This window comes from Petromyzon marinus, chromosome 45 (assembly GCF_048934315.1).
Source record: "Petromyzon marinus isolate PM22_M1 ecotype Great Lakes invasive population chromosome 45, UKy_Petmar_22M1.pri1.0, whole genome shotgun sequence".
NCBI classification, from domain to species: Eukaryota; Metazoa; Chordata; class Hyperoartia; order Petromyzontiformes; family Petromyzontidae; genus Petromyzon; species Petromyzon marinus.
The window spans coordinates 8,935,696-8,948,947 of record NC_133711.1 but is presented as its reverse complement, the minus strand read 5'-3'; the positions used below and the strand labels follow the sequence as shown (position 1 = coordinate 8,948,947).

Sequence of the window (13,252 nt, the reverse complement as noted above, 5' to 3'; positions counted from 1 at the left end):
GGCGGAGGAGAGGGAGCAGCAGCAGCAGCAGGGGGAGGAGGAGGCGGCGGCAAGGGGACTTTGGTTCGTCATCTGTGAACTAACGGGCGGCCCCTGAGCGAGAATCGCGAGCGGCCAGCGTCGGCTTCGGATCTTCAGTGTGTCACAGTCGAGCGGAAGAGCAGTTGTCGCGGTGCGGGAAGTCAATGGCGATTGACCCCAGGAAACGCATGATTTTCAACATTGCACTTCCCACCACGGGAGGGGGGGAGTGGGGGGGGGGGTGATCGTCGATTGTAATGAGTCGCCCGTGATCGGTGCGGCAGAGAGGGGAAGAGAAAACCCCGTCACTTGTTGGTGCACGTGGTGTTAATGTAACACTTGTGGCGTTCCACTGCCAGATGAAGGCCTTCGCGTGAGCCGCGTCGGTCATGGGTAGGGGTGGCCACCTCTGAGTTACATGAAATTGGGACATATCATGGGGGGGGGGGGTGGAGATAATATATCACATTATTGGGGGAGGGGTGGGGGAGTGGGCAGAACTACATATCATACACAACTGGGACCTTTAATGGCCCGAGAAGACGTGCGGATTTCCCAGGAAAATCGCCTCGACAGGATGACGATCGTGGCACGCAAGCAAGGGCAAAAGGGTGGCAACCCTCGTCATGGGCTTGTTGGATCCACGTGCTCGGCCACGCCGGTCCGTGCGGGTTGGTGGCGAGCGAGAGAGGAAGGCCCCTCCCCCACTCCTCCTGTGTCGGTGTGGCCGTCACTGACTGCTCCGACGTTCGCACTGGCCAGGAAAGAGGCTCGCGCAGTCGAAGTGGCTCTGCCTTTCGCGCTAACCGCTGCTTCCACCGCTCCTCCTTTTGTGCCTTAAGCAGGGTTGGTCCAAAAGTCAGGAGGCGCAGGGTTGTAACATTTATTTTAGCGAAACACGTAGGGTCATTGGGTTTATGTTCAACAAATGTTGAGGCTGACCGCCATTAGCATTAGTGCGTGCATTCATTATCTTTTGAAATGAATGTAGGGCTGTAAAAAAAAAATCCACGTGTAATCTTCAATACATTTATCAATTATGTTTTGTCTCAAGCCGTTCAGGGTGGAGTTTTTGAGGTGACCTCACAGGAGAAAGAAGAAGAAGAAGACGTAAATATTAACAATGATAATATATAAAATATGAAGTTAAAGAATACAAATGTAAGTGTTTTAATGGCAGTGTTAAAATAAATAAAATAATGTTGACTTTTGACCACTCTGTATAACTGCACCAAAGTCAGTGGGGCTTTTGTTCGAGAGATTGGTGGGAGAGGAATTGAGTTTAGCTGTCCCCCGATTGTCCTGTTGTTGGTTCCGCCAAGACTAACACCTTGATTGTTATGCACTGCGCTGGGATCAGAGCAGAAGGTGAGTGGGGGTGAGGATGAGTGAAGAGAAGGGTAGAGGGCTGAATGAATATGCGAGTTGGAGGGTGGGAAAGCAAGGAAATCTCATGAAACGTTTTCCCACGGATCATCTTTGGAGCGTTCGACAATGGAAACAGCGGCCCCGCACGAAACAAACCCTGCAATTTTCCTCAATTCCCATCAGTCGTTGCAATTAAATCGCGCAACGTGCTTCGCACAAGAAGCTATACGGTGGAAGGGGTGGTGGGCCTGGCGTGTGGAGCGGGAGATAAAGCGAGGTGGTTATTTCACGTCTCGGAGCGAAGCTGGATGTTTGCTGGGATGCGAGGTTGGGGCACCGCGTGCGACTCCACGCTCGAGCGAAAGCCTCATGACGTTTCGCGCCGGGGAGAAATTCATACAGACTCACAACCTCTGACCTCCTCCCCCTCCCAAGCGCGATACGATGACGACGTCTTGTTAATAATTAAAATCCCAATTCATCATAAGTCAGCCACTGGCACGCTTGATGCTTGACTTTGTTAATTCAGATTCAACCTTTTGTCAGTAGTGCTGCATCAGCCGATATGTCTTGTTCGCCAAATGGAACTAAATCGACAGCCGAAAGTGCTGGAGATAAATGGACAGTGTTGGCGAGTTCTTTTCTTATTTATTCGATCACTCCATTGCACAGCTCACAGGACTGTTTACTGACATTCTCTAACCTTTATGCCTTCACTGTTGAAACTCGAGAGCACCTCAGTGCTCTCTCTCTTTCTCTTTCCAATCTGTCACGTTGCAACAACGGGCACGGAGGAGCGCTTTAACGCCACTAAGACATACTTTGGCATCGGCACACGGACGTGCAGTAAAGTATTTCTGTTGACTTTTGCAACTAAAATATTGAGACGCTGACTTCTTTTACGGCCAACGCTGTGGAATTTATGACATCACTACATCATGCTGCCCGGGACGGTGATCTGGCGCAGGATGTTTCCCCGTGAGTGATGGAAGCCGAGATTTGAGCTCAGGTCTTCATCCTCACTTCACTGAACAGTTTGATTGGATTTTACCCCCAAGCCGATCCAATCTTAACCCTTCCACCGACGTCCAGCGCCCAATTTACGGCCACAGTAAAATGTCCACTTAAAACGCGTGCCATTCAAATGATTCATTCGGGGACGTAAATTCACTTTTTCGCACCATTAGTTCATTTCTCCCCCCCCCCCCCCCCACTTCGAGGGGAGACAGCAGCACCGCTTGATTTCCGCAAATAGTGGCAGCCTCGGCACGGGAGAACGAGTGAACTTGTAAAATAGAAAATATTGTCTGTCGTGGAGTGCGCCGGGTATTGGAAGTGACAGGGTTATCCAGCATACATCTTATTTCCAAAGGTCAGCTGTAGCCTCCACAGCCACAGTTCAGAAGATGGTTTGAAAGGTGTGCAGTCTTCTGTGCCATGTTTGCGGGGCATTATATAAAGTTTTAACCCTGTGATGGCGATATTCCCCGTGTACAGGCGGAATGCGCAGTTTAAGACGACGTATAAGGCGTGAAATACTGCCGGCTTGTACGCACGATCCCGACCAACAACAAACGGTACAGCGACGTCATGTGTTGTTGTGTGTAGGCATGTCTGTATTTCACGTCGCCTATGGTGAATGCTTTCTTTTTAAGGCGGCGTTTTTTGACAATTTCGTTGAGTTGTTTTGTTGCTCGTGCACCACTGCCAACGTGGCACCGTCACCAAATAATTAGTTTCATGTAATAGAAGCGAGGGATGAGTTTGGAAATTAAAACGTTTCGATTTTTTTTAAATTGACAGTTCAAAAAAATTCCGATTCTTTTTAGATCACTTCCATTCTGTACCCATGTGAAATGCCTTCGTTGTAACAAAAGTTACGTCACCTGATGCCACGTGACACCGCCTTTGGAGGAAAACAAAAACCCACAAGTGACTTCCAGTGTTGGGATCAATCCGAAAAAAGCAAAACATTTGAATCATCCAAAATGTCGCATCTAGACCTAAGTTTTGTATTTTTTTTCGGATGAATTATAAAATAGGTGGCACATACCTAATCGCGATGTATAAATTGTATGGTGCAGTGGTGCCACAAAAGTTATCGGGCTGCGTGATGATCCTCGCAACTTGAGTTTGATTCCCGGACAGGGCTAACATCAGTGGCAAATGAAATCTTAACTGCTCCTTAGCCTCCACTTGTTTTCTTTTCATCACTAATTCACACTGATCAGCATAGTGGTGAAGTATTGCTAAACAACCTCTCTTGATACAGCTGGGGAAGCCTTCAGTCGGGGCTATAAAAAGCAGAAAAGGGTGCTGTGTATAGGAAGATTTAAGGAACGTTTTTCACATCAGGAGTAGCTTTGATATTGGAACTCCAGCCTCATCAAGAATGTTGTGTTCGTTACAAACGCGAGTTGATGTCCCAATTGAAAAGCCAAGGAAAACGAGCGAGAGCAAAGGAGCGTTATATAGGGCTCCATCGTGACAGCCTCAGACCAGTCATGCGGACACTTTATTTTCCAACTCTGTGGTCAGAAACAAAGCGATTATTGAACACCTTCAGCGTCACGGTGCTCACCGTGGGAGGCGCAGGACATTGGTTGGCAAGAGCTCTTCACGTCTCAAGTGACAGCATTCCAAACGTCGGCTCGGTAATTCACCACGAGTTTGTACAGTACGATGCAATGTCATCTCGGCCACCCGGTTAATTTAGGCAGTCGATTGCTCTAACGATTATCGGTTTGATTCCTCCACCGTTCGAATGAGATGTGCCGCCGGACGGGGGAATTGGTGGGGCAAGGGCTTGCTGAGGTAATTGGCATCATCAGCCGTGCAATGCTGGGCGTGCCTTTTAGGGGGGTTTCCCACCTTCGGGAGGCAGGATGTAGGGGCGTCTCTGATTTTAATGAGGCCCTGAGAAATCGATCAGAATAAAGTAGTCGAGGACGATGTTTTGATGGTATATCGACGAATCCATTCCGGCTCGAAGCGCAATCGTTGCGACCCGCATCTCAGTAAAAACGCTGCGCTGTCCAAATATCCCACGAGTGAGTGAGAACACTCTTTCACCAAACCATCTGTTTGCAGCATCAGCGTCGGCAACTTTTTTGTTGCGAAATATTCATCATTCCGCGAATACGAACGCGACCGTGGCCTGCTGTGTCGTTAGCCTCACGTCCTGCGTGTTTTCACCTCGCGCCGCATCATTTTCACTTGCCAGCGAATAATTGCGCGTAAAAAAATATACAGTTAGGGGTCAAAATGTCCTGCAAACACTCTCTTGTCTCCCTTATGTCCACACCATGCGCTCATTGATGAAGGGGAATTATTATTATTATTCAACACTTACAAAAAGCTCCGGCTGCCAGGTTTGCGCCAGCTCTGTTCGTTTCATCGTGGGTATTAAAGATGCAAAAAGTGCCCCCAAATGGGCCCTCTTCCCTCGAACCAAAGTGGGTTTCCAGAACACGTGTACGGACATGCAGTTGCCAAGGGTGGAAATGGTTCCGTGACATCTTAGTGACACCGCATGTCGCAAGCGGGCTAACGAGCGAGTGGCCGTGGGTTTCGAAGCGCCGCGGGAGGGCGCGCGGGCAATTCCTGCGACCGTCGGCGTTGCTACGCCGCCGTCGCCGAGCCGCGTCCCGAAACGACGGACTTCGTCGCGCGCGCGCGGGAGAGGCGGGGGTGGAAGGTGCAGCCACGCCGCTGCACTCAAAGCGGCACCCATGGCCGCAAGAGTGGACGACGTTGGTCAACCGCGACGCGATTTCGTTGCACAGGACGAGATATGGTAAGCACCATCTTTCTTCGTTTGGGGTTTGTTTTGTTACTTCTCATATGTATGTAGACAATTTGTACTGAAGGCAGAAAGGGGAACGCGTGCATACGCAGTTTTCGAAGACATGATGCAAACTGTTTAGAAGAAAGGTAAGTGGTTGCAAGGTGGATTACCGCATCGCAATGTCGTGGGAGGTGGCTAAGGGATGCTTTCATCCAGCAGTGGATTAACCGTGGCTAATGATGAAGAAGGGGGCTTGGGGAAGGCCCGTTGCTTACGAGGGATAATGACTGATCGTCAAGAATAATGATGGAGTGGCAGCCAAGGATTTGAACGTGTCTGAGATGGAACAATAGAATAATCTCTCGTGCAGATTCTTAGGCTAATTATTATATTGCAGAATCATGAGGAATCGTGGCAGCTTCGTGGATGTCTCCATTCAGCAGACCATGGCTGTTGCTGATGATGATAATGGCGTGCATAATATTGTATATATTCTTTATACTTCAAGAAGTGTGCTCTCATGCAATATTACACTGATCTCTTGAAAAAAATGTATAAATCCCCAGTGGGTTTAGTCTGATAGTAGAGTATAAGAAATGTCATGCCTGTTTTTAAATGTCATCTTAAATGACAAGGGCATTTAAAGATAGAAGCTGAACAAACCCACATCCCTTTTCAGTCCCAACCCATCAGCCTCTTTATATTTCATTACGCTTGCAAATTAATAATAAATATATGCGCAGCAGGGAGATCGGTTCATGTGCAGGCATCCGATGGATGAATTACATCGCAGGATCGAGAGAGATGGTGATAGCTTGTGGAGGCCTTCATCCAGCAGTGGATTGACCGCGTGGCTGATGATGACTGTGATGAGCAGTGAGATCATTGTTATGAGAATAGGTTTTACCCTTTCTGGCAATAAAACAGTTGTGTTAAGATGTTAAAACACCAAGCTGAAACCTTTTGCAACGATTCATGTCTGCATTAACCACATATACTTGTGAACATGCAAAAAAACATGCTCTGATTGTATATGATGCATTGTCTTCGAAACTGATTCGTTCAAACCAGAGACAGCTTTCTTTAGAGCCTCGTCTCAAACAGTGTTAGACCAGAGGATATCATTGTTACTGTGTACAAAATTGCCAGTGCGTATGATAAATTGTGACTCATTTTCAGCCCCGCAGTAACGGTTCGAGCCTCTGAGGTTTTTTTGCCTTTTACGCCGTCAATTAATTGAGCAATTTAAAACATTTAGCGAGAATCGCATGCCCAATAAACGACGGCTCCTTAATGCCTCAGTTCTCTTAATAAGCAAGGTAACTTTCTATGTAGGTTGCCATTAAAAACACGTATAAAAATAAATTAACCTTGATCTTACATTTTTAAGGGAACATGGTAAAACTATAAAACTAACCACCCAGAGCCACCGCAGAGTAGCCCACTTCTGAGAACACAGCTCCCGGAATTTAGAGCCTTTATTGCTTCGGTCTTAAAACACGAGTCACAAAAATAGTTTTCGTCTAAAACTACAGCCCTATAGTATATTGCTTGTTCATATCACTGCTGGCAGACGTTCCTAAAATTGCAGGCTTCTCTGGAAAGACCTTTCTAGAGGATACCTGGTCTACTCTTCTACACTGGCCAGATGTGATGAAAGAGGTGAAAGTACCCACACTATGACCCTACTGCGCCAGACTTCGCAAAATACTGCTGGGCGAACAGAGGGAAGGGCGATTTTGCGAAACCTGCACCGTTGTTTCAACTGGCGCGTCGCGACATCGAATGGCACAGGCCGGTCTCTGTTGCAGGTCCAGTGTACCAGAGCGTTACACCGCGACAGCATTCCCTTTTCTGCTAAAGGCTGTAATTTAAAAACCCCATGTGAGAAGAGTGTGCGACCACTCACTGCTCTAGCACTCAAAAAAACAACACCCGAATGTGCGTGGCGGTCCATTTACCTTGTGCCTCCACGCCGAATTATTTTTGCTAGATTCTTGTGGCATTTCTCAATCTCTTTGTTATTTTTTTTTTAAACCCGACTCTCTCCTTCAATTTCAGGAAACGTCACGTTAATGCCGAACTGGAAGCGGCAAAGAGGTGGCCGAACACGTGGGGCTTTCTGACTGCCTCTCCGCAGGAGGTTTGTGAATTGCTTGCTAAGTGAAATTTACAAGCTATTTCGCACGTTAAATTATAGGGGACGTTTTGCTCACAAGTGCTCATTTGTGATGCAATTTCCCCCAAATTATTTCAATTTCTGGAACATTACCTCAACCAAAAATTTGAGCCAATACATTTTGATGCAATTACCATATCTTGTTTCCTGGCCGAGTTCATTTGATCTCGGTGTGTGAATTATTTTACAGTTCCACACCCAAGGCGAGATTAAGATAAAAGACATTTAAATACAAAACACACGAGGGCTCTGTGATTCAAACAACTATCAAAAAATGTCACCGCAGCACAGATGAAAGCTTTCATAAAAACGTGCGAGGTGTCCGGAACCATGCGCATGTGGGGCTCGATGTACCGCGTATAGTTGCAATTCTCTGTATTTCATGGGCCATTAATGATGAAATATCGGCTTTATTAATATTTAATGTAAAAAAATAACATTTAAATTAGAATCGCATAAACAAGATTTCATGCATTTAAATTTTGACGATTCATCAATTCGTGCGTCTTCGCTGTATGTTTTGAGTTTTCGCGTTTTTTTTTCTTGTTGCGCTGAAGGTTGCGTGAATTTGGCATGTGGGACTGCCAAATTACGGTGAAGTTTATAACGCAATTCGTAATTTTATTACATATTTTTTTTATGCTCAAATTTGGCTAAGCCAAGTTGACTAGGGGATTGTTTACAACTCGCAGTAGGCTTAATGTGAGGGCGACATTGTCACGCCTCCGATTGGCACGGTTGGCTACTGTACGATGCGAAGGAAGTTCAACATACACGCAGTTGCCTGACCTCACAAATCACCCGCCTGCGGTGGTCATCATCGCAAGACTCCCTTTCGGGAGAGCCCTGGCAAGTTTTCGCAGTTTGGGGCCGATCTTCCAAATGCGTAATCCCGACGAAGTCATTTGCAGGTACATTTTCAGCATTGGGATGATTTTAGCCAATACCTTTATATTGCGTGTACGTGGGGGAGGGGGTGGGTTAGCTAAAGGAGGGAAAAAAAAACGAATCCTGGAGGAATTCCAGGTGGAACAGTGGGAGAACGTACATACTCCACACAGAAAGGGACCCACGTCGGAAATCAAACTCAGGTGCTTATTGCTGTGATGGCACAAGTCAAACTATTGTGTCACTTTGTCACGAGCATTATTGCAGAATGTGAATGGTCTGAAAATCTGCAAAAAAGTTCCGAAATTGTCCTTAAGAAATCCACTTATTGGCTGAGAGCGACCTCATGACTCCATGAGACCAGTGACAAAGTGTGGGGGTAGGGGCCACGATGGCATTGAGAGCGACCTTTGACACAAAAGCTGACCTGTACAGGCTCACCACAAACTCGAACTATGGGGCCTTACCCATTTTTTATGTTTCTAGCACACACAAAGAAGAAAGTGTGCCGAGAGGTTCAGTCGAATTCAACAACACGAACGCCGCTGTCTATTTGTACTTATGTGTGTTGAACTTATTTCGCACCGTACGTAGCCAACCGTGCTAATCTTAGGTGCGGGCTAAAGGGCAACATACTAAACACAAAATCGGTTCTAAAGAATTGCGTTCACAATCTAGATTCCAAAGCGTGGCTTCCTAATATCCACTGTGGCGCAGATGCGCTGCGATTGACAATTTTGCTTAAATCTATAAACTATTTTTTTTTATTCAATCAGGTCAGTCCCACTGAGGTATACAGCTATTTTTCAAAGGCGACCTGGCCACAAATTATAGCTCAAAGCACGTGGCTTATCACGTGGAAATTTATAGCAGCCAAATAATCTCACGTTGAGCACCGGGGGGGGGGGGGGGGGGAGGGGGGGGGGGCCGGGCGGCTTAGCGCCGGTGATCTCCTTCCCGCATTGTTGTGTGCGCGTTCCGTGACGGACCAGTCGCGGGTGACACGGAGCTGGACGGGGATCCGGTGGAGCTGTGACCGACAGCGCAGTGGCAGCCTCCTGCGCTTGCTGGCGAATATAAACGCGGGGGCCGCGAGAGCCGTCGCGTCGAGCGGCGGCGGCGGCGATAAAGGGAGCCTCGATGCATGCGCAGCCAAGACTCAATTCCCGTGACTTTTTATATTTATTTATTTGGTGCATCCCGCTGTGCTCTTAGCTCTCTCTTTCAGAGGCACTTCTGGCCACACGTGACGGCTCATTGAAGTGGCTTGTATCGTATGTGGGAATTTATAATAGCCAAATAATCTAAAAGGCATGTTTCGGGATAGAACCCACGACCTTATGCATGCCAGGGTAGGCAGATTACATATTCTCGTTTAATTGTAAATGTTTCTATTAGAAAACGGGATGCATGTGCAATCCACCAATGAGCGTTCTGACCAATTTTATACCTCCCATGTCATGCGTGTCAGATGAACATATTAAAAATACATAAAATGCAAAATATAATAATCCCATTGTGACATTTTTTCATGCGAATCAAATGAGATTCGTAAATAGTTTGCTGTATGGCCTTATCAATAATTCAATTTCGAATGCCCTATTAACCTCGACCAGTGTTATTCTTAATGTGCTTTTCATGTGTCGCTGCAGCTGCTTAAAGATGAAATCCCCCGTGTGGAGAGTAAGTCGAGAGATGAAATTCCAGGTGATGGCCATGCGACTCCTGCCACTCCAGCCAAATCAGCAGAGCAGCAGCGGGAGGTACGCTTGCTAGAACTCTTCCCCTTGTTGAGGAGAAAGTACAAGCCAAAGTAATTTCTTTCAGAAAATTAGCATCGGCGGTAAAAATTCCCATGTTTGTATGGCGGCGGGATGTCTTCGTCTATCGATAAGACAAGTATGGCAGCCGTGTTGGGCACCGCTCCCCCTTGCCCCTCCCCCCACCCCCGCCTCCTCCTTTCGCTCCCCCTGTTTCTTCCCTTCCACCCCCCGGCAGCACCGGCCCCCCTTGGCTGTCCCCCCACCCTCCCTAGGGGTTAATGGCCCCGGATGGATGATGGGCCACCTCATCCCTCAACTCGGATTTCAACTCGTGGGGCCTGCTCGCTCTACCGCTGAATAACCTGGCTTGTTTTTTCTTTCTCTCCAAAGTCTGATCCATCAAAAAAATCCATGAGCTACAAAACTCAGAACCGTCCGAAAAAAATGGCGCAATAATGTTGAACACAAAAAAACATCTATGCAGGGTGGCTCAGCAGTAGAGCGAGCGACTCGCAATCAGAAGGCTGCGAGCTCAGATCCCTGGTTGGGGGTTGACTCAGCACATCATCCCGCCGGAGTCAATGCAGTCGGTACCGCTTTGCGTGCAAGTCAAACGGTGCTTATCCTGCACGTAGCGGATACTCTCTTCACCAACACGCGGAGATGGTCCTTTAGTTCCACCTCTGCCACAGCTCCCTCCTTCATCCACGACTCTCTCCTCCCTTCACTCCGCAAGACGTTCCCTCTTATCCGCTCGGCCCCCGTCTCCCATTCCCTCCCCCCTCCACTCATCCTTGTCTACTCATTCCCAGCCACCAATCCCATATCTTCGCACCTCGGGGAACACGTCTCCTCATCTCCAGCCACAAATCCGATCTCTTTACACCTCAGGGTGCTCCCGGTAAACTCTGGTGTAGGGGGTGTAAGGTGGCAGGGAACGCCGATGTTGTGGGGACCGTTATGGAGGACTGTTACATATGGACAGACTGCTCCCGCCTAAGGAATGCGGACTTTCCACCACCGGTTCAGGGCTGTAAACGGGAGATAACCGGCACATTAATGGTCACTTTTTGCAGAAAATCACTTTGCCACGAGGGTATTTTGCCCGTTTGTAGCCAAGGAGCAGAAATTGCGCCCATACCCGTGGGCAACATTTGTTTGCACTCGTCCCTTTGTTGTCACCTCGTCGTCGTCGTCGTTGTTGTTGTCGTTGTTGACGTCTCGCCATGCAAGGTGGTGGACGCCGCCCCCGTGGACCTGCCACGCACCTCGCAGGGCGTCATCGGATGGCGGTTGGATGGGCCAGGCCCGTCCCTCGACCACTACGGCCCCCGCGCCCGCGGGAAACGCGACCTCTGCAAGATGCTCAAGTGGCCGCGGGAGGGCTTCGATTAGCCACGTGCACGCGGGCAAGTGGGTAGCACGAGGCCAAAGCATGTCGAGCAAAAGCTTAGCCGCCCCGAGTATCAGAGTATGTATTCATCCCGGGGGAATCCGATGAGCTATAGCGCTCTTTTTCACAGGTGTCCAGTAGTTTTCACAAATCCGAATAAACACAATTAACTAAATAACAGAAACAAGGCAATTCATCTCACCAGTGTCTGGCTTAACTGCAGCTCTGTTCACTTATTTCACTAAAGCTCTATTTTTGTGTCTCTATTTCTTATTGTTGGAAGGGCGACTGGCCTCCAACTGCCCAGTAGCGACGTCCTTTATGAGCTTCCTCTAAATATTACCCAGTGGCACACGCACACGCATCAAGCCTCCTGTACTGGTGGTCAGGGTCATGGGGTAAATCGGGCACGTGCCTCTTATCAACCAACATTTAGTTAAAGCCGAGTTGTTTTTTTATTGTCAATCATCGATAATAATCGTTTGACGAATCGATTAATGAGAAAAGTCATCGATTACTGGGAAAGCTCGTGCGATAATCGAAGCAAACGCCCATCCATAGTGCCGGCTTCTTCTCTTCACGAGTATCATCTGAGAGGTGTAGCCAACTGAATAGGCCCGAGGAAAATGAATATATCTTATCAGCTAACCTATTCATAAAGATGTGTTAAGTAGGAAGTCAATGTTTTCATTTTAGTGTCTTTTTGCCCTCATCTGCAATGCATAATCTGTGGAGGAACATTTTTGAGATCTTTTTTAACGATATTATTGCAGTGCAGCGTGCATTTTGAGATTTCAGTACAGATTCATGCATTAACTATCGTGTGATTTTACCACTCATTCGTGTTTTTCCTTGGGTTATTTTCTCTTTCAGAGGTGTAACGATGCATTGTCGACTCATACACTAACATTGGTCCTGCGCTTACAATAAACGATGGATTGCAGGTGTACAAATTCATCTTAGTATTCGTATATCTTATACATTTACTTCCTTGTGAGAAAGAATTTGTTCTCAACTGAAACTGCGATTACGGATGATGACAATTTATCGAATTGCCGCTGTGAAGAGAGCATCGGTGTGGTGAAGAGTTACAAGTCGACCTTAAAATGCTCATGGAAATGGAACGTTTGGCAATTGTGAATAACAAGAATGTGGATGCCACCTTTGCAATTGATATAATATCTGTGCTGATATCGCTTCGCACTTCGGGGCCTCCGACAAGCCTGTTAGGTTTTATTTGTTGTTGTTCGGCAAATCCTTTAATGGTGGACTTCTCTGTGGACCACTGGCTTGGCTCTTTGCGGTTTTGATCTTCATCTCTCGCGATGTGTTTTGTAGGCAGCGCGCGTAGCTGACCCTGCTAATCGGCGGTTCGGGGGAAGGACAACAAACTAAACACAAAAAGCAATCCTATAGTGTATGTATGTTGAACTTCTTTCGCACCGTGCGTAGCCGACCGTGCTAATTGGCGGTGCGGGGGGGACGTACTACCTTGAAATTTGCAGTAGTCCACCCACCAAACCTCTCTTGGGTGTCTCTTTGCAACCCATAAAAAAACGACAAGATTCATGTCCTTAGGAAAAGCTCCAAGCAAGCGGAGAGCGAAACGTCGGAGACATCACACTCCCCCCACTCCCCCCCCCCTCCTCCCAAAAAAAACACATTGAAAATCCGTCTCATTGTGTGCGTTTGTGATTTTTGTTTTTTTCACTTAACGCACAGCAGTTGGCCGGAGCGAAAATGTGAAATTGTTAAGGCCTCTTTTAGTGCGATTCTGCGATCCGTCTTCTGACCACTGTATGAAAAAAGGGCAGAGGGAGTTAACATCGTAGTCGAGGATTGCTGCTGCTGAT

At 47.5% G+C, this 13,252-nt stretch overlaps 1 protein-coding gene across 1 annotated transcript; it reads left to right on the top strand.

Annotated features, from left to right (window-relative positions):
- Positions 1-3,217: 3,217 nt before the first annotated feature.
- On the top strand, positions 3,218-13,252 carry CIMIP1 (ciliary microtubule inner protein 1). The gene is made up of 4 exons (XM_032971158.2): positions 3,218-5,185; positions 7,238-7,319; positions 9,896-10,006; positions 11,240-13,252. The coding sequence occupies exons 1-4, from the start codon at positions 5,121-5,123 to the stop codon at positions 11,399-11,401; spliced, it is 420 nt and encodes a 139-aa protein (XP_032827049.1). The 5' UTR covers positions 3,218-5,120; the 3' UTR covers positions 11,402-13,252.

Coding starts and splice junctions, on each gene's coding strand:
- CIMIP1 (XM_032971158.2), top strand. CDS start 5,121: ATGGCCGCAAGAGTGGACGACGTTGGTCAACCGCGACGCGATTTCGTT. Junction 7,320..9,895: donor TGACTGCCTCTCCGCAGGAG/GTTTGTGAATTG, acceptor GTGTCGCTGCAG/CTGCTTAAAGATGAAATCCC. Junction 10,007..11,239: donor CAGCAGAGCAGCAGCGGGAG/GTACGCTTGCTA, acceptor TCGCCATGCAAG/GTGGTGGACGCCGCCCCCGT.